The sequence below is a fragment of the Zingiber officinale genome, chromosome 3A (assembly GCF_018446385.1).
Source record: "Zingiber officinale cultivar Zhangliang chromosome 3A, Zo_v1.1, whole genome shotgun sequence".
Lineage (NCBI taxonomy): Eukaryota > Viridiplantae > Streptophyta > Magnoliopsida > Zingiberales > Zingiberaceae > Zingiber > Zingiber officinale.
This window is the reverse complement of record NC_055990.1, coordinates 5,667,572-5,691,745: the sequence shown is the minus strand read 5'-3', so window position 1 is coordinate 5,691,745 and position 24,174 is coordinate 5,667,572. Positions and strand designations below refer to the sequence as shown.

The window sequence follows — 24,174 nt, the reverse complement described above, 5'->3', positions numbered from 1 at the left end:
CGAAAGACAACCCGACCATGGTGCGGGTTTCCGATACTCAAGGAAAAAGAGTCTCTAAGCCGAGCGGCCGAGTCACAGGCCAAGAAGGCGCAATCCCATCCGAGTACACGAGCAAGGCTTTCCCGCCCGGTCTAAGGTACCGGAGCATTCCCAAAGGCTATGAGCGCCGAGCGACTGGTCCGCTCGACCCGGAGATAAGTAAGGACGCAAAGAGACAAAAATGACAACGGGTAACTTCGTCCTCGAGACACCTGTCGCCGACAAACAGCATGGTTGGCGACAGGAGTGGACAGAATATCGTACGGTGGAAGCTTCCACCGTCACATCCGGGATATGCTCAGACAATTGCGGAATGACGTCAGACATGCTTTTCTGACACGAACTACTGAGGTATGTTTGGGGAAACGTGCACGCATCGAGAAACGTGCCCACGCATCCCCGGGGTCCTATATAAGGACCCCCAGACTTCGACGGAAGTATGCAATCTTGATCACTGTAGCCACAGTAACGTTACTCTGCTTCTTCACTGCCTAACTTGAACGTCGGAGGGTCGTCGCCGGGAAACCCCTCCCGGCTCGCCTTCTTTGCAGGTCCGCCGGAGATCCACATCACCAGTCGAAGTCAGCGGAGAGCGTCACGTCCGTCGACTCAGCACTCGGACAGGATCACCCTCCAAATAAAATAAGTAATACTTGCATTATTAAATATGAATTTCCACAGTAGAGAGAGAATGGAAGAATAAAGAGTACTCATCAAACTATCACATGTAGACAAGTTAAACCCGGCCTGATTTGAATTCTATTAGCAAGTGTTGAACAAAGTTCAGCAACGGATAAGATCAATGTAGCTAACTCTAAGAAAAATCCCACTGGGCAAAACATATATGATGATGATGGTTTATAATGGTGCATCATGGAATGTAGCAAAATTTTCAGATCACAGTATTGAACAGGCTCATTAATTAGAAATATTACCAGATGGGAAAGCAATCTATTATTCTCATCTCTCCATTACACCAAATAAAAAGAAGACGAGTGTAAACGATCAACGATGTCTACATTTTCCTAAGATGCTGCAAATAAGCAAAATCAACTCAAGGGCTGTATAGATAGTGCTGAGTACACGCAAATATATTACAACTAGTTAGGTTCGACTAAATAGTTATAACTGCAATAAGAAATCACAAGTTGCTTCTTTCATACAAGTTTATTGTAGAAGCACCAATTCCTTGACAGATGTATATCTCTTCAAAAAATATAATTTTATGAATTGTGCTAGAAAACTAGCATACCAATGGAAGAATGATAGTTGATTATTCTAGTCTCTTTGGCATGATTCTCTTAAACACCTAAGGCCATCTGAAAGAGAATGCATCGTTTTTCCCTCACCAATTTGCCTGTTGTAAACAAGAAACAAAGTAATTTCTCTGAATAAGAAAATGAACCTCGTTCTTAATAAGATAATGAATGAACCGCATAGACAGGTGACATTTATCTTCTTGAAGTGAGAAAAGAAACTTTTGGTAACCTTTTAATATGGTGATACATGAAAATAAATGAGAGTAAAAAAGAGCAGTATGTTAAAAAAAAAAATGGACAACAGTGTTATTGAACATCATCAAGAAACCTTGGTGGATCAGAAGGCAGGCCAAATCACTCTGCCATGTCATTCTCATTAGGTATGTCTTGCAGATGCTACCAAACCGTCAGTTTCATATATAGATTCAGTAATGGGCTCTTGATGCCTTGTTTTAAACATTTTTTCCTTCCACCTCTGCCTTGCAGTAGGATTTTGTGAAACTTCACTGCTACCTCCAATTATTGGAAAATTATCAAAACTTTCCCGTAAATCGAACTTACTGCCATTGCTATCATCAATTTCAGCCTCAACAAAACTTGGAAAACCGAGTTCAGAATCTTGTGTCACAGACTTGTTTCCAGTGATGACACTATCTCTAACAAATGTGAAACCACAACTCTTCCCATCTGTTTGACCATCAGGTTGGGATGTAGAAAAATCATTCATTGCTTTTGGTCGCTTCCAGCCACATTTTAAACAAAAGGCATTCTTTCGGAAATTAATGTAATTACACCTGTCAAGAAAATATGAAAATGAATTACACCAAACATAAACCCAGTACTTAGGTTGCAATAACTGGAACTACTATTAATATCATTTCAGGAGGTTCAAAAGGAAATTGACAGTTAAAGTTGCGACCAGCAATCATCTGATTCTAAAGACAAGAAAGGTTGTCAAAGTCACAACTTATTAATGCAAAAAGGGAACATCAGAATCAAGGTTTATAAAATTGGGGGAAAAACATACGAGACACATTCCCATTCTCCAGGATTGAGCTGCCGATTACATGGCTTCTCATGGCATTGCAAACACTTTGTATTCTTGGCAAAGTTCAAGAAATTACACCTGCAAACCAGATTAGAAAACAGAAAGAAAAAATTGAATCAAGAAAGATAGGGGGCACCTACTTTTCACATATCCAATCACCTTTCTTCAGAGGAAGATGATTTTCATCCTCTTGCAACCTCTTAAATCTCTCTTGGGACTCCCCATTGCAATGCAAGCATTTCATGTTCTTGGCAAAGTTCAGAAAATTGCATCTACCATAAGAAAATAGGGGCATTTACTACAATTTGCACCAACTAGACATATCTCCGATGATTTAAATTATGTCAGAAAAGATACATTGGACAGATCCAATCTCCTTGCTTCATAGGAACAGAAATCTGGCCTTTAAAAAGTAGAGGAGTGCTTGATTTTTCCTGCCTGGCAAAATGCCTCTTAGATGCTGACATTAGACTGTTTGAGTTAACATCCTTCGAACCAAATTCCACCATCTCATTCAGTAGTTTCTTGACAGATTCATGAACAGTTTTGTTTAAGCATGCTGGATTCTCTACTGATCCAGTTATAACATCCAGTCCATAGGTCAAAAGAATGCGCATCACATCAACAGTTCTCCCAACTTCCTCTTCACGTGCCTTAACATATGCCCTGTCACAATTTCCTCGTAGACTGCATGAGCTGCAAACCTATTGTTCATAAAACATATCATATAATTGCGCAAATTCAGTATTGCTTAAAACTCATATACCATGAATTTAGCATGTATTCTGATATATGTTATCAGAACTTACATCTCCTTCCTGGATACCCACATGAGCCCTCATGCGCTTTCCTGAGTTGACTACTTTTCTGTCAAGGCTGGGACATCCACATTGCCCAATTATATAAATGTCTCTTCTAGACAAATATCTGCATTAAAACCAAGTCCCAGTAAATAGCAATATAACTACTTTTTTCTGCTAGATAGAAGTGAAATTTCAAGATTCAATATTCACCAAAAGCCATGAAAAATTACATAGTCTTCTAACATGTGAGAAATCAATTCAGACAACTCTTACGTAACAAAATTATCAACTGAATCCATGAGCTATTACCATGGAGACTCTGCATAAGGTAGAATCCAAGCTCATATGCAAACAAAAAAAAAGACTACTTTCTGTTATCTTATCAGCAAAGCTATGAGAAAGACAACTCATTTTGAACTTTTCAAACTTATAAGACATTAATTGTTTTCACCTATATGATTCCCTTTCCATGTAAGCTCTGCTCTTTAGACATACAACAACAACAACAACAACCAAACCTTTTCCCACTAGGTGGGGTCGGCTGTATGAATCCTTTTACGCCATTGAGCTCTATCTCCTATTATATCATCATCTATATTTAAATAAATTTTATCTTGTTTTATTGTTGTTAACCAAGTCTTTTTTGGTCTTCCTCTTCCTCGTTTTATATGCATGTTTATCATAGTTTCACATTGCCTAACTGGAGCATTTATTGGTCGTCTAAGTACATGTCCATACCATCTTAAACGTGTCTCTCTGAGTTTTTCCTCAATAGATGCAACTCCTACTTTCTCTCTAATGCTCTCATTTCTTATTTTGTCCATCCTCGTATGTCCACACATCCACCTTAACATCCTCATCTCTGCAACTCTCATCTTCTGCTCATGTGCTCGAGTCATAGCCCAACATTCAGCTCCATATAACATAGCAGGTCTAACTGCGGTTTTATAGAACTTACCTTTAAGTTTAAGAGGTACTTTACAGTCACATAAAACACTCGACGCTCCCCTCCATTTCACCCATCCTGCTTGTATTCTATGTAAGATATCTCTCTCAATCCCTCCATCATTTTGTAAAAATGATCCTAAATATTTAAATCTCTCGATTCCAGGCAACTCGTCCTCTCCTATCTTAACAATTGTTTCATTACTTCTAATATTGCTAAACTTAAATTCCATATATTCCGTCTTTAATCTACTAAACTTAAAATCTTTCCCTTCTAGTGTTTCCCTCCAAGATTCTAGCTTAGCATTTACTCCTTCACGTGTCTCATATACCAAAATAATATCATCTGCAAACAACATGCACCACGGTACTGTGTCTTGAATGTGTGCAGTGAGTTCATCCATAATTAATGTAAAAAGATAGGGACTTAGAGTTGATCCTTGATGTAACCCTATCTTTATTGGAAATACTTCAGTTACTCCACCTGAAGTCTTTACTCTGGTTGTTACATCCTCATACATATCCTTAATTAGTTCAATATATGTTACGCTAACACCTCTCTTTTCTAAAATTCTCCATATAATTTCTCTTGGGACTCTATCATATGCCTTTTTTAAGTCAATGAATACCATGTGTAGATCTTGTTTTTGCTCCCGATATTTTTCAATTAATTGTCTAAGAAGATGTATAGCTTCTATTGTCGACCTTCCAGGCATGAATCCAAATTGATTTTCTGTCACTATGGTCTCCTTCCTTAATCTTTTTTCTATTACTTTTTCCCAAAGTTTCATAGTATGACTCATTAGTTTAATACCCCTATAGTTTGCACAATTTTGTACGTCTCCCTTATTCTTATATAAGGGAACTAGAGTACTTATCCTCCATTGATCAGACATTTTTTTCGTTTTCAATATCATGTTAAATAATTTTGTAAGTCATTCAATACCTTGTTTCCCTAAGCACTTCCATACCTCTATCGGAATATCATCTGGTCCAACGGCTTTTCCATTGTGCATCTCATTTAAAGCTTGTTTTACTTCTGAAGTTTGAATTCTACGATAAAAATTAAAATTTCGATGCTCATTTGACCTAATTAAATTACCTAAGTTAAGTTGGTCTCCTAAACTTTCATTAAAAAGTTGATGAAAATACCTCTTCCACCGCTCTTTTATTTCTCCATCGCTTACTAATACCCTATTACATTCATCTTTAATACATTTTATTTGGCTAAGATCTCTTGTTTTTCTTTCTCTCACTTTAGCTATTCTATAGATGTCTTTTTCCCCTTTTTTTGTATCCAATTTTTTATATAACCGTTCAAAAGTTTCATTTTTTGCTTCACTCACTACTTTCTTAGCTTCTTTACTCTTGGCTATTGTATATTTTTTAAAATTTTCCTCGTTCTTACAAATATATAATTCCTTATAAGCTATTCGTTTTTCCTTCACTTTCTCTTGTACTTTCTCATTCCACCACCAAGATTCTTTACTTAGCGGTGCATGCCCCTTTGACTCACCGAGGACACTCTTAGCTACTATTTTCAACTTTGATAACATCTTATCCCATGTTGTATTAGAGTCATCGTATATTTCATCTAATGTTTGTACTTCTACCTTCTCTTTAAATATATGTTGTTTCCCATCCTTTAACTTCCACCACTTAATTCTAGGAATTGTATATATTTTCTTTCTATTGATACTATGTTTGAGGCGTATATCCAACACTACTACCCTATGTTTAGACATATTTAAACATATTTAAGGATTTTTTTTTTATTTTGTTTCAGCTAAAGTACTCACCTCAATACTGTTTTATACTTCAAGCATAGCATCATTTTTCCTCCCTCCAAACTTAGCATCAGTTACTGAGAGACCTTGTTTTTTATCCTTTTACCATGTTCGATCATGTATATGAGAATTGAATTTTCAAAGTTGAAGTGTTCAATGATTTTCATTTAGATTATCCACAACAACAAATTATGCTAGTAGTTCAACTGCAGTTATCCTATCTCATTTAAATTTAGCATGAACAATACCCTACTGTTGAACATGTATGAGCACACACCAACGAAGATACACTGAGTTACTACTTTAGCTTCTCACCTCATGTCTACTAAACATTTGTAAATTAAATGCATAAGGATTTCAGTTAAAACTCTATTGTATGTCATTGACCATGTAAGTGTTTTCTTTCCAGTTTTTACCATTTCCTTTTACAAGATTTCAGTTATATCTAGTTGTTTGCATCGATACTCTTTCTTTTGTCCATTTAACATTTCTTTGGGTAAGGTTTCAGCTGAAACTCTGCTCTATATCGTTGATCACCTAAGCACTCTTATTGTCTGACCACTTCATTCTAGTTCATTTGCACATAACATGGAGGTTTTCCTTTAGCAATTTATTAAGGCAAAATTTTTGTAGCTTACTGCAGAACAAGTTTTGTATAGGTCTTGAAATGCCTTTTTGGCGTGGTTTATGGTTTGAGGAGCTTAGGATTAAATATTGTATAACAGTTGTTCTGATCAATTCACCTGCTTGCATGAAATTGGCATTTCTTATTCAAAAGTTGTTGCAATCTCTTCCTTATCCAAGCTGCATGATACCACCAACATCATACCAACTGGAGACTGCTCATTTAGAGCAAGTATTAAATGGGTTTAGTTAGCTAATATTTGATAGTGACCAGGGTGAGGTATTACCCAAAAATGAAGGTGACCAACTCACTGTCATTCCTATATGTAAGAAAGTCCATACTGTTCTTCTCTACAGTTGTATTCTTGTAGAACAGCAAACAAGATAGATGGTGTGAGGAGCTTCTACGAGCCATCAATTACAAAATGGTGGTCTAACACCTTTGTACAGGATGGTCTGGGAATCTGGAGAGCATGGGATGCTAAAATCTTCTAAGCACAGTGGTTCAATATCAAAACGTCACTGTTTGCTTGGATTTCTTCTTTGAAGATTTTGATTTTCAAGTGTCAATGAAGTGTTGTGGCTTTTACTTTAAGCTGCTGAAAAAACTTTTAGCAGCAGTGATAGAGGATCAAACAGGATATATTGGTATATAACATCACTTATTAGCTTTGTTTGTAGTCTTGTTCCTATCCTAAGCTTTTAACTGTTTGTTTTTTTTACTGTCTACTTTAGGAGCACTGTAACTGGCCTCTAGTTTAAACTACTTATGTATTCCTATCCTAATCTATTAGGGTGAACTTTCACTTGACCCATTTAGATATTTTTCAGAAAAAAATCCATATACTAATATTTAACAACGTTATTTTTATCCTATTATTTGAATTGTGAAATTCATCATCATGTTTGACCTTGATTTACTTAAAATAAATATTAACTTCCAACCTTTTCAGTTGACGAAAACTCTTTAAAGTAAGCTTATCATTTCTAATCACCAGTATCTTTTCTTGTTGGCGTGTATAATCTCAAACACTTTGCCTAGCTTAAAAGATCTTTTATTTTGAAGAATCAAAGTCAAGTGAAAGTCTCATTCTCACTGCAAGCATTCTGGCAATAATTAACTCTCTAGGATGTCCATTGAGCAAATAATCCCAGATTATGCAGCAAAATATGCTGAGATAAAGCAAACTCAAATCTTTCAGGTTCTTATTTTTCAGGTTAACATGCAGCTTGCTCGCCACGGCACATAAAGTTGAACAAACCCAGCTCATTTTCTACGTTCTTGCCTGATCTATTAGATTACTCCTTATCGCAAGATACATCAGAAGACACAATCAATATTAAACAAAAAATATATATCTGAATATATTCAGGTGAATGCAACAAAACTTGCCTGACGATATCAAGTCGGTCTCTTGCGAAATTGAGGCATGCAGTCCTGATACTATTAGAATCTTTAGAGGCGCTGAAAGAGTAAGAAGACCCATGAAGCGCCTGCACGTTAGAGCGGTCCAAATAGCCCTTTCTGAAGAGGAGCCCCATGAAGTGCACCCATTCCGGCCACGGGTGAGATACCTCCACCTCTATGGCAACGTCGCTCCTCGGGTGATGTACGGAATGCTGCTGCGGTCCATTAGGCAGTGGCGAAGACCGGTGATCAATGGATTGCAACTCTTGGCGGACAAAACCGAGGCGGGGATCGGAGGGGAGGGGCTCCGAGTGGAGGAAGCGAGCAAGGCAGCGGAACGAGGAGATGGATGGGATGTGGAGTGGCAACCGACGCCGATGCATCTGCGGCGTCGATATCTCGCCGAAGTCTCTCTCCGCCCCCCGGCTCTTACTTCTTCGAGCGCCCCCCAATAGGCAGCGGTGGGTTAGGCGTGAGGTGTAATGAATTGCTAGGGGAGGAGAAAAGGAAGGGTAAAAGTAAGATGGTGCTGTGTGCATTTATTTCTACATTTTCTTAGAAATTTCAACATTTTTTTTTACTGAAATAATATTGTTTTAGATAAAGAAAGATATTTTAAATAGTTAAAAATTAAAATTTATATAGGAAGAACATTTTTTAAAAAAACGCTCTTTATTACTATTATAATGCCCCCACTTTATAAATAAAATATCAAAATAATATCCACCTATTTTTTCCTATTTACAATATCTATATGTACTCCACTTTGAAACTATTTTAATTAAAATTATATCACCTTAATTGGTTTGTTAAAGATGTAATCTATTTTAAAATTATTATGACCAAAACAGGATTAATCTTAAAATTATTTTGATAAAATAGTTCCACCTTAAAATTATTTAGATCAAGTTTTCATTTTAAAATTATTTTGATAAAATAGTTCCACCTTAAAATTATTTATATCAAGTTTTAATTAAAATGGCTTTAAGATAACTCCATCTTAAAATTATTTTTATTTAATTTTATTTAAAACAACGCTACTACTTGGACAATGGTACGATGATAAGAGATGGGATTGATTCCCTAAGTAATAAGGATTCAAATCTCACTCATGACATATTACATTTAAAGATATTAAAAAACTTATGATATTGAGTCATCCATTATGATCTATCGGTACTTTCGATATATCCTAATGGTAAATAGAAAATACAACTAAATTATCAAAATAAAAATTCTAAAATAGTATTGTTTTATATAAAATAGTCCTAAAATAATATTAATTTGCATGAAACATTTATAAGATGAGGGGATGAAGAGTATTTTGAGCAAAAAAGTATAGATGGGATATTATTTTGATAACTTTTGAGAGAATGGTTTTTTTTATGATATGAATAAAAAAATAATTTGTCTATAAAAATTTTATGGTAAACATATATATTAAACGAGAATATAATAAACACGCATATCAAACGAGGAAGAGAAAGATTAAAAAATACTTATTTAACAATAATAAAATAAGATAAAATTTATTTAAATATAAATAATTATATATTAGAAGATAGAGTTCAATGGTGAAAAAAAATTTATATAATCAATCTCATCTAATGGGATAAGGTTTAGTTATCATTGTTATATATAAAAATTACTTTTGAGCTAAACTTTGTTTTAAGTTATCAAATAGCTTTATCAAAAACGAATTGGTTTCAATTTTAACTTTTAAGTATTAGTTTACAATAAAAGATAGAGTTATTGAAAGGAAATACTTGAATTATTTTGGATTATTATTTAGTTTTATTTAAATTTATTTAATAATTTTATTATTACTTTAAATGACAATATTATTAGATGTTCAAACCATTCAAGAGTATTTCATGTATTGAAATTTAAATTTTTGTACTTTTTTTAAATTCATCACTTATTATAAATTATTAAGCTGGAATGTATTGTTCATTTATGATTGGGATGGTTCTAAAAATCTATTTTTAAATATCCTGTCTTTTAGCGCTGTAGGCAGACTATCCAACTATCCGCGGTTTGAATTTTAATTATACCAATCATATATAAGATATTTTTCTTCAATGAAATAAAAAATATGGGATGTTAGCTATTAGCTCTTCCGAATTACCTGGTGAGCAAACTAAAGGGAAGATTATCATCTGCCGGATTAATTGAGCTCAAGGCTCAAATACGTAGATTATGTAAAAAAAACTCATTTTTAATCTTGAATTTTAAATTAAATAGGGCATGATCATCTGGTATTAATATTTTCTAATATAGATCTTAATTTTTTTAAAAAAAAATCTTATCTAAAAAAATTATATGATAAAAAATTACCCATTAGAAAATTTATCTCATGTTTTACTCTTGCTAATATAATGTTAACAAGTTGACAATAACATGATTTAGAATTCTTAAATCCATTATATTTCTCTTTTGTAAATGACTGTTAGAGATGGATAAATCTCTTATTATAATAAACTTTTAGAGGTGGAGATAAGTTTTAATGGATTATATTGTTGATGAAATAATTGTTTCTCTAACGTGACTTTCGATTTTGATATTTAAGCAAAAGGTTTAGAATTTGTCTTGTGTTTTGATGTTGTTTGAGTGTGTAAGACTGCAAGAATGCCCATAGAACTTGGTGAGTTTGCTAGTTTGGTGTGACCAGGGTGACATGCTCTGTAGCTTGGAAGTAGATGGAGATTGGAGAAGGATGATATAAGACATCCAAGATGATCTGATGATAAGGAGGGGGCCTCGGTCAGCAGGGTGGTCAATGAAAGGGTGAAAGTCAAAGGCAAGTTGGTCAACATCTTGATATTATCGTATGATCGAGCAACCCCCTTTTCCGACCAGGAGGAAGAATCGCCGAGGCTACATGAAGAAGACGTTAACGTAGCTCAGTCAGGTACCGAGCTTCCGTCGCTCAAACAGACAAGGTATGTGCCGAGCGACAAGCCCGCTCGGACTCACACCGACAAAACAGTGACGACCGAGCAGACTACATTCAGACACAGCGTCGTTCGACATAGCAGCGAAGCCTGGACAACGGATGCTGGCCGAGCGGCCATTCCGCTCGGCCTGAGGACAAGATCGCCCGACGGTCGATAGATGGCCGAGCGGCTCTTCTGCTCGGCCTATAACAGACAAAAGGAGGATCAGAGGATATCCTTTTAAGAACCTGTGTCGCCGACAGACGACATGCGTGGTGGCATGGTCAGGCAGAAGATCGTACGATGGAAGCTTCCGCTGTCTTATCAGAGATATGCTCGGGTCGTTAAGATATGGTGTCAGGGATACTTTTCTGACACGTCTCTTCAGGGTATGCTTTGAGGAGCGTGCACGCGCTCTTAGGGAGTCCTATATAAAGACCCCCAAGTTTCGACGGAGGTATGCATAATCTCTACTGTAGCCACAGTTACTCTGCCATTTCGCTTCCTCGTTTCTTCTGCATCGCCAGTGTTTGACTTGAGTGTCGAAGGGTCATCGCCAAGGAACCCCTCCCCGGCTCGGCACTGACGTTGTTGTGGTTACAGGTTTCATTGACGAGGAGTCCGCCACCAATCATCAGGAGCGCCACGTCCCCAGCATCTATTGCCTTGACTCTCGGACATGATCAAATTTGGCATCGTCTGTGGGAACGCACTTGCATCCGAACCGGGAAAATGGAAGAAGCTAGACGACTTCACACCGTGACACTCACTCAAGAAGAGCTCGACGCGCTAATACAAGCGCGAGCGACAAAGATCATCGAGCAACAGTAGCAAAAGGCACTAGTCGACCGACTAGCGCAACAAGCAACGTCGGCCTTTGGAGGCCGAGCAACTCACGACGACAGACCGGAGAAGTATTCTATTTGGGGGCAAAATAAGTTGCCGACCGACATGCATGGAGAAGCTCCACCTGCGCCTATTCCATTTCATCGGGCTCTTTTCCAAACGCCCTCAGAGATTGCGCAAGCAAATCAGGAGAAGGGATCTTCTGCAGATGAAGCGCCCGTTCGGGATGTAAGGAAAGGCAAGGCGCCCCGAGCCGATGCATCTCCCAAGCGGATCAACCGCCAGTTCTCCGAAGCAATATTGCAAGACCCATTGTAGAGGCACTACGCTCCATTGGCAATAGGGGAATACAACGGATCGATTGATCCGGATGATCATTTGGGAAAGTTCGACAACGTTGCTACACTTCACCAATACACAGATGGGGTGAAGTGTCGAGTCTTCCTCACAACACTGTTCATCTCGGCCCAACGATGGTTCAGGAGGCTGCCAGATAGATCAATACAAAGCTTCAAGGATTTCCGAACGACCTTCCTCTACCATTTTGCAAGCAGCAGACGCTACCAAAAGACAAGCGTCAGTCTGTTCTCTTTGAAGCAAGGGCCAAGAGAAACCCTTCGAGCATACATTCAGTGATTCAACCAGGTAGTTATGGATATCCCCTCGGTCTCATCTGAGACCATAATGAATGCCTTCACTCAAGGGCTCTTGGAGAGAGACTTCTTTCGATCGCTCATCAAGAATTCGCCTCGCGACTATGACCATATGCTCATGAAGGCTAATGAATACATAAACGTGGAGGAGGCCCAGGCAGCCAGAAGGAAGGAGGCACCATCAGAGCTCGCGGTGCCAATCGAACGGAGACCGCCTAGCAGCCACCAACCACCAAGGGAGCCAAGAGCTGAAGGCCGACCGCACCAAGAAGCAAGGGCCCAAGCTGTGCAGCATGTGGCTTCTGTGTTGGATCGAAAGCGCTAGAGGGGGGGTGAATAGCGCTCGCGGCTATTTCACGTTTTTCCGAAATCGTTCGAGTAATTTAAACGCAACGGAAAGTAAATGCAAACACACAGAAGACACAGTAGAATTACTTCGTTCCGAGCCTAGCTCGACTCCTACTCGAAGGCCCGCAATCCTTGATCGCTTTCGGTGGGCAACAACTATAGGCTCATTAAATTATTACAATTTGAAGTACAATAATTAATAACAATAAAATATACCAACGACAATGAAAGATGGAAGAACTGAGCTCCGGGTCGTCGGAATGATGATACAGCACTTCGGGATTGACTTGGTAGCAGCAGGAAGTAGAAAGTTTGCTTCTGTGATTAATTCTCGAAGCTGCAACCCAAGGCTCCCTTTTATAGCTCTGTAGACACTGATCCAGATCCCAAGTCTCGGGATCAGTCTTGACCCGAAGCGGATCGGTCGACCGATCCTCATGTTCGGTCGACCGATCAGATGATCACCACCGCATCTGATTCGTCGATCTGTCGCTCCGCTTCGATCTGGTCAAACTCTATCCCTGGGTTCGGTCGACCGATCACCTTGTTCGGTCGACCAATCAGTCTCCTCTGACCCGCTCACCTCGGCTTGATCCAGTCGACACCTATCCCAGGTTCGGTCGACCGATCCCGAGGTCCGGTCGACCGATCCCTGATCGAGCTTGGTCCAACTTCTGGAGACCTGATCTTGGAGGTTCGGTCGACCGAATCTAAGTTTCGGTCGACCGATCCCGGTCAGTTCTAACCCTGCACAAAAAGATTAGTTTCCTGCAAAATAGAGTTAGAACACAAAGGATAATATATAGAAATTAATTTGACAGTCATCGGACTGTCCGGGTCTGACTTCGGGTTTCTGACCGGAAACCCTAGGTCGACCCGACGCCTACTGTTCCCTCTACAGGGAACGCGTCCTCACTTACTCCTCTCAGAAGATTTACCTGTTGCGAATTCGATCCTCCAGATCGACTGGACTTTTGCTCAGCGTCCGATGCTTCCGGTCTTCATGCTGGATGTCCGGTCCTCAACCCATCCAGACTTCTACCCGGTTCGCGACGCCAGGATTTTAACCTAGGGTTACCACCCTCTAGGATTTTTGCCCGAAGCGTCGACCCGCCAAGACTTCCCGCATAAGGTTACTACCCCCTATGACCTAGGGTTACCACCCCCTAAGGTTTTTCCTTGCCTAACCGCAGTTAGGATTTTTCTCCACCTAGGGTTACCACCCCCTAGGACCTAGGGTTACCACCCCCTAGGATTTTCACCTGCCTAACCACAGTTAGGACTTTCCTGAAACACTCAATCATACATATTAGATAATAATTAAACTTAACTTTGAATCCCTTTGCCATTATCAAAATTAAGGTTCGATCGTCGGATGCTTCCTGCACCAACATTCTGATCAGCCAAAAATAGTGAAGGGCAAGGTATGGATGCCTATGTTTTGTTCCTTCCACCAGTCAGCGTCACACAACACCCGGGACTATCGCGGGTTTACACCGATCGCTCGATCAGCGCCAAGGGGCTATCGCCGCCGATCACCTTCACCCGACCGGCGACACGGGCATCAAACCGTCGAGCGACGAGAAGATGCCAGGCGGTCACCCGAGCGGCCACACCACCATCAACAGAGGAGTAATGACCATCCCTGAGCCTCACACGAGCGACACAGACCTAGCGCTCGGGAGGAGTAAAACAAAAGCAATGTCGCTCGAGAAGAGATAAACATCATCACCGGTGGAACGACCAGCGGAGACTCCAATCGAACCAGAAAATCATATGCTCAACGCTTGGAAATTCATGTCGTGGGTTGTAGTCAAGCGAGGGCGAGCGGACTCGAGATCAGCTTCAGACCCCGGGACCTCGAAGGAGTGGAAGTCCCTCATGACGACGCCCTCATCATCCGAGCGGTAATCGCCAATTATACAATTCACCGGATTTTTGTTGACACATGGAGCTCGGTGAATATAATTTTCAAGAAGACTTTCGATCAGCTCCAGATCGACCGAGGCGAGTTACTGCCGATGACGACCCCATTATATGGGCTCACCGGCAACGAGGTTTTGCCAATCGACCAAGCCAAGTTGGCCATGTCACTTGGAGAGGAGCCGCTCAGAAGGACCAAGACCACGGACTTCATTGTGGTGGATGGCCCCTCAGCCTACAACGTCATTCTGGGCCGGACGGCTCTCAACGAATTCTAAGCGGTAGTCTCAATATACTGCTAGAAGATCAAGTTCCCGGTAGAAGATCGGGTTGGAGAGGTTAAAGGAATTGGCCGCTCGGCGCTGTTATGTTGAGATGGTCAAAACCAAAGCCAGAACCGCTTGGAAGATGCCCTGACTAGAGGTAAGCGTCATCACTGAAAAGCCCCCCACTCTAGTCTATGAAGAAAAGGAAGAAGTACAGATCCACCCCTACCGAGGGGAGGCAACGACCTTCATCGCGTCTGACCTGGGAGCTGAGCAGAAGGTGGAGCTGGTCGCTTGTCTCCAACAAACCACGATGTATTCGCGTGGTCGACGCACGAGCTCCCCGGGATCTCCCTGAGCGTCGCGCAGCACAAGCTCCATGTCCGGCCAGACGCTCGGCTAGTGAAGCAGAGAAAGAGGGACTTCAACATCGAACAAAATCTGATCATCCGAGCGGAAATAGAAAAGCTCTTGGAAGCCGACCACATACGTGAGGTTCAATTCCCGAGTTGGCTCGTGAATGTAGTGTTGGTCTCAAAGCTAGGCAACAAGTGGCGAGTCTGCATCGACTTCAGGGACCTCAACAAGTTATGCCCGAAGGACTTCTACCCGTTGCCCTGGATCGATTAGATGGTAGACTCCACTGCCGGGTGCGAGCTAATATGCATGCTGAATGCGTATCAAGGGTACCACCAAGTGTCGCTCGCCCGAGAAGATCAAGAGAAGGTCAGTTTCATCACGACCGATGGAACCTACTGCTACAATGTCATGTCATTCGATGTTCGGACTAAAGAACGCTGGCGCTACTTATCATAGGCTGATGAATAAAGTGTTCCAAAGGCAGATCGGTCGAAACATTGAGGTATATGTCGATGACATACTAATTAAATCCCTCCGAGCAGCTAACCTATGTGCAGATATCAAGGATACTTGCTAGACACTTAGGACGTACGGAATCAAGATGAATCCATGCAAGTGTCTGTTCGGCGTAAAGAGCGGACGATTCCTGGGTTAAATCGTCACCGAGCGGGACATCAAGGTGAATCCCAGCAAAGTGAAAGCACTACAAGATATGCCCCTGCCAAGGAATCTCAAGGAAGCCCAACGTCTCACCGGTCGGATAACTGCACTGTCTCAGTTCATCTCCAAGTCAGCCGATCGAAGCTTGTCGTTCTTCAAGATCTTACGCCGAGCCACCAAATTTCAATGGGACGAAGAATGCGACCGAGCGTTTGAAGAATTAAAGAAGTACCTCAATTCATTGCGGTCGTTCTTTAAGATCTTACGCCGAGCCACCAAATTTCAATGGGACGAAGAATGCGACCGAGCGTTTGAAGAATTGAAGAAGTACCTCAATTCATTGCCTGTATTAGCTAAGCCAACTGTCGGCAAACCACTCAGGATTTATTTATCCTCAACCGAGCATGCGGTCGACTCGACTCTAGTTAGGATGAACGACGAGGAACAACCGATGTACTTCCTGAGTCATATATTAAAAGATGTTGAATCCCGCTACACCGATTTCGAGAAATTGGCTTTTGCGTTGGTGCTCACTGCTCGGAGGCTTCGCCCCTACTTCCTCCCGCATTCCATCATCGTGATGACCAACAGTCCTTTAGAGAGAGTCCTTCTCAATCCAGAAGCATCTGGATGGCTAATCAAATGGACGACGGAGCTCAGCGAGTTCGATATCTAATATCAGCCCCGAATGACCATCAAAGCGCAATCCTTGGCGGATTTCTTCACTGAGGTACAAAATCTTGAAACATAAGCTATTTGGAGAATATATGTAGATGGTTCGGCCACTCGGCAAGGGAGCGGGATCGGAATACTGCTCATCTCCTCCCAAGAGGAGCGGATGCGACTGTCCGTTTGGCTAGACTACCGGGCAACCAACAATGAAGCTGAATATGAAGCACTTATAGTTGGCCTACAAGCTGCCCGGCATGTCGGAGCCATCAAGGTCCTCATCCACTCAGACTCACAGTTGGTCGCGCAGCAGCTAGCTGAAACGTTCGAGATAAGCAACACGCGGCTCAGGCTCTACTCAGAGGCTTTTGAGAAGCTTAAGGCCAACTTTCGGGAGGTCATAATACAGAAGGTCCCCCGAGCGGAGAACTAAGCTGCAGATGAATTAGCCAAACTGGCCAGTTCGTTATCGTCGATCATCATATCGCAACCGATCGAGCAGGTGGCTTTGGTGACTCACATTGACCGGATGGAAGGACTTACCTTCCCAGACGACTGGAGGACGGCGTTGACAGAGTTTTTACGATTGGGAGCTACACCATCCAACCGGAAGGAGACCCGCTTATTGAGAAAGAGGGCTGTTCGTTTACCCTGATCGGAGATCAGCTCTACAAAAAGGTTTTATCGAGGCCCTACTTAAGTGTGTTGAGGCGGAGGATGCCAACTACATACTGTAGGAGGTACATCAAGGATCCTGCAGAGGACACCCGGGCAGTCGCTCATTGGCAAGGAAGATTTTACTTGTCGGATACTTTTGGCCGACCCTCTAGGAGGATGTCGTGCGGACAATTGCCACCTGCTTGTCCTGCCAGAAGTATCACAACCTCTCGCACCGACCGACCAAGGAGATGAAGGCGTCCACAGTGGCATGTCCGTTCGACCAATGGGGCATGGACATCATGGGCCCCTTCCCCATGGCGACGGGTCAGAGGAAGTTCCTCCTCATCACGGTGGACAATTTCTTCAAATGGATTAAAGCCGAGCCGCTTACGAGGATAACCGAGCAGATGGTCATGAAGTTTATTTGGCAGCACATCATTTGTCGGTTCGGGATCCGGCGTCGGCTCATCTCCGATAATGGGAGACAATTCATGGGTCAGAGGCTTCAGGAGTGGTGCGAAGGGTACGACATTCAACAATCCTTCACCTCGGTAGCCTACTCTCAGAGCAATGGGCAAGCGGAGGTTGCCAACCGAGAAATACTTTGGATCCTGCACGCTCGGCTTGACCACGTCAAAGGGAGTTAGGTATATGAACTCCCCAGCGTGCTATGGGCGATCTGCACAACTCCTAAGGAAGGGACTGGGGCAACGCCCTTCCACCTAGTATATGGCGGCGAAGCGGTCGTCCCCATGGAAGTTGGGGTTGAATCCAACCGGATACAACACTACAACGAAGACAACACTGAGCGGAGACTTCTGGAGCTGGACTTGGTGGGTGAAACGCACGCTAAAGCGGTCGTCCGGCTGATGGTGTACCGACATAGAATGAGGCAGAGCTATAACCGAAGGGTGATCCCGATATCGTTTCAGGTTGGTGACTTGGTGTGAAAGAAAGTAAAGTCGGTTGGCGACGTCACCAAACTGGAAGCTCCGTGGGCTGGCCCCTTCAAGGTCGTAGAAAAGCTTTGTTCGGGTGTCTACTATTTACAGGACAAGGATGGGCGGCGACTAGAATAATCGTGGAGTGCGAACCATCTCCAGCCTTACCGAGCCGGATGAGAGGTGCACCTATGTGATCAATGTACCTTTATTCCCCTATGTTCCTTGAATGCAGGACATGAAATAAAAGATTAACCTTCAAGCTTTGTACCGAACGACATGTCTAACCATCAAGCGACGACGTTAAACTCCTGTCTTCACCGAACCGTTGAGCGGTGACGTTAAACCTCTATCTTCACCGAACCGTCGAGCAGCGATGTTAAACCCCTGTCTTCACTGAACCGTCGAGCGGCAACGTTAAACCCCTGTCTTCTCCGAACCGTCGAGCGGCGACATTAAACCCCAGTCTTCAACAATGGTCGAGTAGCGACCTTAAACCCCGGTTTCCAACAACGGTCGAGCAACGACCTTAAACCCAGGAAAAGGTATGAACCTTGTTTGAAATCGTCAAATGGCCGATCGATGACCCGCAAGTCACCGGGATGGCCATTATTATAGCCGAGCAAAAACACTTGGTACAAGCATGGAAACAAATAAATCGTGAAGAAAAGCCCTGCAGAGCAGGCAAAACGTTCATTTCGCAAAAAGATACTACGAAGCGGCAGGATTACATTTAAGACTCAAAACTTTTACAAGACTCCAACTCACTCTATATAATCAAATACATCATCAGGCATGGAGTCATTCAGCTGACTGCGGCTAATAACGTTGTCTGTAAGGGATTCGAGGAGGTGATCGCCCGCCTTGAGCTGTTGGAGGGTCCCATCAACGGCTAACTCGAACGCTCGGATGATCCGCTGGACAACTTTTTCAGTAAACTGGTCCGAGCGGAGATACTCCTGTTTCATCACTGCAAAGCGGCTCAGCTCTTCATGTTGGTAGAATGTCAGGGCATAACAGGAGGCCTCCAGGGCATCTTCGACCCCCTTGAGCTTCTTATTCAGAGACTCCTCTCCAGCCGCTCGGCAGGCCCGCTCGGCGATCAGATAGTCCTCGGCCTCTTTGAGCTTTTGGGCGAGCCGTCGAGCCTCTTGGTTCTTCAGTTCCAGGTTGGCGATGGCTCGCTACTTCCTTGTGGAGGCCAACTCGAGCTTTCTGTCGTAGGTCTTCAACTGGGTCTCGATCTGGCCTAGCCTACTAGCATGATCGGCCGACTTCTGCTGCTCTGCCTCGAGGAATTGTTGGGCCTTTTCCAGATCGGCTTGCAGCTGGGCGACTAATGGTCCCTGGGAGGAAGAAGCCTCACCCAAAAGCTTGAGCTTCTTCAGTTCTTCCTCCACGAAGGCGAGTAGTTGACATATGGTCACACTCTCCACCCAATATTGCGAATAAAAAGATAAAGGTCAAGCGTCGATCAGAGGTAAGGCGTGAACTGAAACTGATAAACGTACCCCCGTAGACATTCGCATATGGCTGTTGCTGAGCTGCCCGAGAGACATTGTGGCCGCTCGAGCCCTCGCCTCCTCCTAAACACCGGCAAGCGACCCACGGATTAGGATCTTGTGTTCGGGGATGGTCGGACGGGCACACTGCTCAAGATAGTCCTCCATCGGCAGGTTGATAGTCGCCGTCACCGATCGCCGACCACTTGGGTTTGACGAGGAGGAGACCGCTGGACCCAAAGGAGCGACGTTAGATGTCAGATCGATCCTGGACACCCGAGGTCTTCGTAGGGTTCGGGGCGGCGACAAAAAGGAGACCGGGGGAGCAGCGATGACTTCGGATGGTGGCTCAGATAGGGAGGGTGTTCGATCGGACGAGGTGGCTTCCGCTATTGGGACAACCATAGTAGACGAAGTGCCCTCGGTGGTACCCACGGCTGAGGTGGCGGACCGGGAGGTGTTTTCCGTACGACGCCTCTTGCGCCTACTAAGTGGCAACCCCTCATCGAAGACTCGATACCCTCGGTTTGAGCGGTGGGTCGTGTTTCCAGTGTTGGGGCGGCACAGTAACTTCTTCGATGCTGGCTGTCTGAACGACGGTAGGGGTCTCCCCGCTCTCGGCTTGCGTGCTTTCATTGGAGTCGACCGGCACTAGGCCAAGGCTCGCCATCTCTTAGCAGCAGCCGCTTCGATCTTAGCATCTTTCAGCTTTGTTATGTCGGTCACGTGTGCTCGCATCATGACGTTGGCTGCAAAAGAAAAAAAGTAAATCAGTTAGACTCAAGAGAAAGGAGCCAAGAAATTCCATACCTAAGCCGCTCGGGAGCCTCGTGCGAATTGGACTCAGCCCGAAGATATACATGACACCCTCTAGCAACAGCTTGTGGATATCATATTTTTGACCAGCCAGCATGCTCCCGACGTGAAGATAATCTGATCGACTCTTATACTTCTTCAAGTCAGGCGGAGGTGGTAGTCCGACCTGCCATTGGGTCCGGAAGCTTGGCCGTTCGGGAAGCCGCATGAAGAAGAAATACTCCTTCCAGCGTTTATTCGAAGTAGGCATCTTATCAAAAAATACTAGACCGATCCAAGACTGAAAGAGATAGGTCCCCAACTCAGACTGCTTGGGGTAGTAAAAATAATGAAAAACTTGAGGGGTTAAAGGAATGTCGTGCAGCCGGAACAGGACGACAACGTCGCACAGCAGACGAAAGGAATTGGGTACTAGTTGGGGGAGAGGAACACGAAAGTAATTACAGACTTCAAGGATGAAAGGGTGGATCGGGAAGCGAAGACCGACCACAAACCGATTTCGGAACAAGCAGATAGTGTCGGACGGTGGGTAATGTGGTCGATCAGACGAAGAAGCCAGAATGACCTCATGGTTATAAGGGATTCTGAAGGTGTTTCTAAGGCTTTCAGCATCGCCCGCATCGAACCTGGTCTCCATGGTATAATATCAGAGCCCATGCGAGGGGTCCGAAAGTTGTGAAGAACTGGCCATTGCCGGAGAACAAGAAGACAGGTTCGACGAGAAGAAAGACAGACACAGAACACAGCGGATAATGAAAAACAACTAAGTAACGAAAATATTGAAGAACAGGAGAGCTTACAAGAGAAGAAAAGGTCGCTGGAAACAGGAGCGGAGATCGCCGGAACACTGGTTACGCAGAGGAACGCTGACAGCCTTCGCAAAAAACGCAAGAGAAAGACTCCGACATCACGGCTTTATAAAGCTTGAGCTCGGTCGACCGGGGGCGTCCGATCCATGTCACGAAAGCTGGAGCGCATATCCAGCTATTGAATTTAAACCGCCAAACATCACATCAACGTCTGTCGCTTCAGGCGTGCGATGACGGCGACAGTGACACATGGCACACGCCTACAGGGCAGCATTTAATAAATGCTATTAGCAGGCGTGGGCGTGTGCTCGGCTTTAATGGAGAAGATTTGCACGAATTCCGAAGGGATTCAGATGATGTCAGCGTTGACTGCTCTCAGCCAAGGATAGAAACTACAAACTTCTCCAAGTGCGAGTGGCGAAGTACCGATCGACCTCAAGGAGCAATTGTAAAATACTGGAAAATAGAGAAATATTAATAAGGGAATTTTCCGAAATTTTTGGAAATTTTTCGGGAATTTTTCGGAACTCGTACGAACGAGTTAACGGGGATGAAAACGGGGTCCGGGAAAAGCCTGTTTAGGCGACCCATTTAAGCGAGGAAATGTTTATTTTATATTCCTTTTTCTTTTTCCTTTATTTCCTCTCATCTTCGCTGATTCCCTCATCTCTCTCGCCGAACTTGCGCACCCGAGCTCTCCTCGCGCCCGACTCTCCTGCCCTAACCGCCGGCGCCGCACGGATTCTCTTCCTTGCGCTGTGCACTTACCCGATGCCTCCCCGACGCCGCACCCAAAATCGCTTCGAGGCAGTTCCTTCTTTCCCTTCCTCGCGTGCCCTAGCGACGCCTTTTCCCTCTGCGGCCGAGCCCTCCTCTTCATCTTCTCTTCCTTTTCGCTGAGCGACGGCGCCGAGCGCCACCTTGTCGTCGGGCGCCACCTCCCCTCTGCCTAGCACCGGGGCCCTAGTTGTCTCCACCGCCGCCTGCTCCGGTCGAGACACCGCCGGTCGAGGTAGGGTTGTCGATTTCCTCCCGTGCCCTAGATTTCCTCTTTCTTGCGCATCCTCGCTTTGATCTGCTTGTTGTCATTGTTGGATTTCCACTTTTGGCCGCAGGTACCCATGGGGCTCTCGACAGCCATGCTTCTGATAGTGCCATAGAGTTGCCGTCGGGTCGCCTCTTTCTGATCTAGCTCTAGATCACTGTGTGTTGGCATCTCCGGTGTCCTAGCATCGGCACAATTCAAGCATGTGAAATTGGGTAAGTCAGTTGGTTGCGTTCTTGATTCGTACGAGCTCCGAACTTATGGATGTGGTATTGACTGAGATGGATGTCCCTGATGGTAGTTTTGTTTGCAGTGTCGGCAACATAGTTCTGGCCGTAACTTCTTGTAGGGCTAGTTACCTTACTCCAACAGTAGATTTGCTCCAACAGGGAGCTATAGGCTGAGGCAACACTTCTCCGGCTAAATCAAAAGGTGAGTTGGGTTGATGTTTGATCCATAAATTCCATTGCTTGATCTTGTTCTTGATTCGTTGATTCCAACAGTAAGGTTCTTTTCTGCAGAGTTGTGTGATGTGGATCAACTATCAAGGTTGTGAGGATGGAAGTTGGATGCTTGTTTTGGGTTTTTGAGTTGAGACAAGAGCTCTGATTTGAGGGCATACAACACGATCTACATTGGAGGCGGGTACCTCTTGACTTATCTTTTATGATATTGTCATTTGGATATGCATAGTATTTTATAACTACAAGCAATGAACATGTTTGCCTTTGGTATGTCACTGTTTGATATCCATAGCATGTTAGGTTTGTCGTCTGTGATGTGTCCATGCTTATATCTCGTGATTTGTTGCCATGAGTATCTTATTGCCATGAGTATCTTAGTTTCTAGAGTGACATACCATGCTTTACTGAGATTAGGATTAGGTTCTGGATTTTTGTTTCTGGCATGTGTATCTAAATTATCTGATACTTAGGTTTTTGTGCCATACCAGATTTGAGTACCTCTATTTGTATATCATATATGATTCGTGTACCTAGACCTTGATTCTTTGATCTGTGTATATAGTTGGTACATATGTTATGGAAGGGGGATATGTTTAGGATCTAGGTTGTTATACCTTAGAGGACTTGTATACCCTAGATCCGTGGATTTGACCTACTGATACTGTGGTACCCATATTATATATATATGGATTTTTCTATGCTGATCAGGATATACCATACTTGTTATGTTCAGGACATATGTTTTTGATATTCTATCTGACCTGTATACTCTAGATTTTGGTATGTGACCATCGCTTTTACAGTACCCATTTTGTATATATAGATATGGTTATGTTGATCTGTTTTTGCTATGCATAGTGACATGCATCATGATTGCATGCTGTGCGATTGTCGGCTCCACTATGGTTGAGCCCATCGCCAGTTACATGTACTGCACACACCCCCACTCATGGTTTAGTGGTATATCAGGCAGGTGTGTGGCGGTTCTGCTGTTTGGCTCTGTTGGTCATGCGACTCAGCGTGGTAGCCGGCAGACAGTTCCGCTCTGTTTGGCTCCGCTGGCATTTAGTGTAGCAGCGTGGTAGCCGGCAGACGGTGGACTCTGTTTGGCTCCGTTGGTCAGGTGACTCAGCGTGGTAGCCGACAGAGATTTCCTCCCCGTCATCGTGTACCGGGACATGAGAGCATTGAGCTCCCCCATTTATGATTTGGGGTCACAGGACAGGAGTACTCCGACAGCATTCCGTCCACTCGGTCACTGTTCAGGAGCAGTGATGTTAGAGTGCACGATCATCACATGCATTGATTGTATTTATTTGCTTGCGTTTGCTGCACTTATATGCTGCATTTTGGTGGATGCATT

The 24,174-nt window shown here is 43.4% G+C and overlaps 1 protein-coding gene and 1 long non-coding RNA gene across 3 annotated transcripts; one reads left to right on the top strand and one right to left on the bottom strand.

Annotated features, from left to right (window-relative positions):
• Positions 1-1,079: 1,079 nt before the first annotated feature.
• On the bottom strand, positions 1,080-8,409 carry LOC122051089. Of its 2 annotated transcripts, XM_042612040.1 has the most exons (7): positions 7,899-8,409; positions 3,156-3,273; positions 2,704-3,050; positions 2,487-2,618; positions 2,326-2,424; positions 1,627-2,092; positions 1,080-1,396 (listed from the first exon to the last, which is right to left on the bottom strand). In XM_042612040.1, the coding sequence occupies exons 1-6, from the start codon at positions 8,294-8,296 to the stop codon at positions 1,675-1,677; spliced, it is 1,512 nt and encodes a 503-aa protein (XP_042467974.1). In that variant the 5' UTR covers positions 8,297-8,409; the 3' UTR covers positions 1,080-1,396; positions 1,627-1,674. The 2 variants fall into 2 exon arrangements, with proteins under 2 accessions (XP_042467974.1, XP_042467973.1); XM_042612039.1 differs by lacking the exon at positions 1,080-1,396 and having other exon boundaries at positions 1,490-2,092.
• Positions 8,410-22,500: 14,091 nt separating this feature from the next.
• LOC122053534 lies at positions 22,501-22,908 on the top strand. Its single transcript, XR_006132223.1, has 3 exons — positions 22,501-22,562; positions 22,661-22,779; positions 22,869-22,908. It is a non-coding gene; the product is annotated as an uncharacterized LOC122053534 (long non-coding RNA).
• The last annotated feature ends 1,266 nt before the right edge of the window (positions 22,909-24,174 follow it).

Excerpts from the sequence above, each read along its gene's own strand:
- LOC122051089 (XM_042612040.1), bottom strand. The coding sequence starts at position 8,296 with ATGCATCGGCGTCGGTTGCCACTCCACATCCCATCCATCTCCTCGTTC. Across the intron at positions 3,051-3,155 it reads TGGGTATCCAGGAAGGAGAT|GTTTGCAGCTCATGCAGTCT; the intron begins GTAAGTTCTGAT and ends TATGAACAATAG. Across the intron at positions 2,425-2,486 it reads GGTGATTGGATATGTGAAAA|GTGTAATTTCTTGAACTTTG; the intron begins GTAGGTGCCCCC and ends TCTGGTTTGCAG.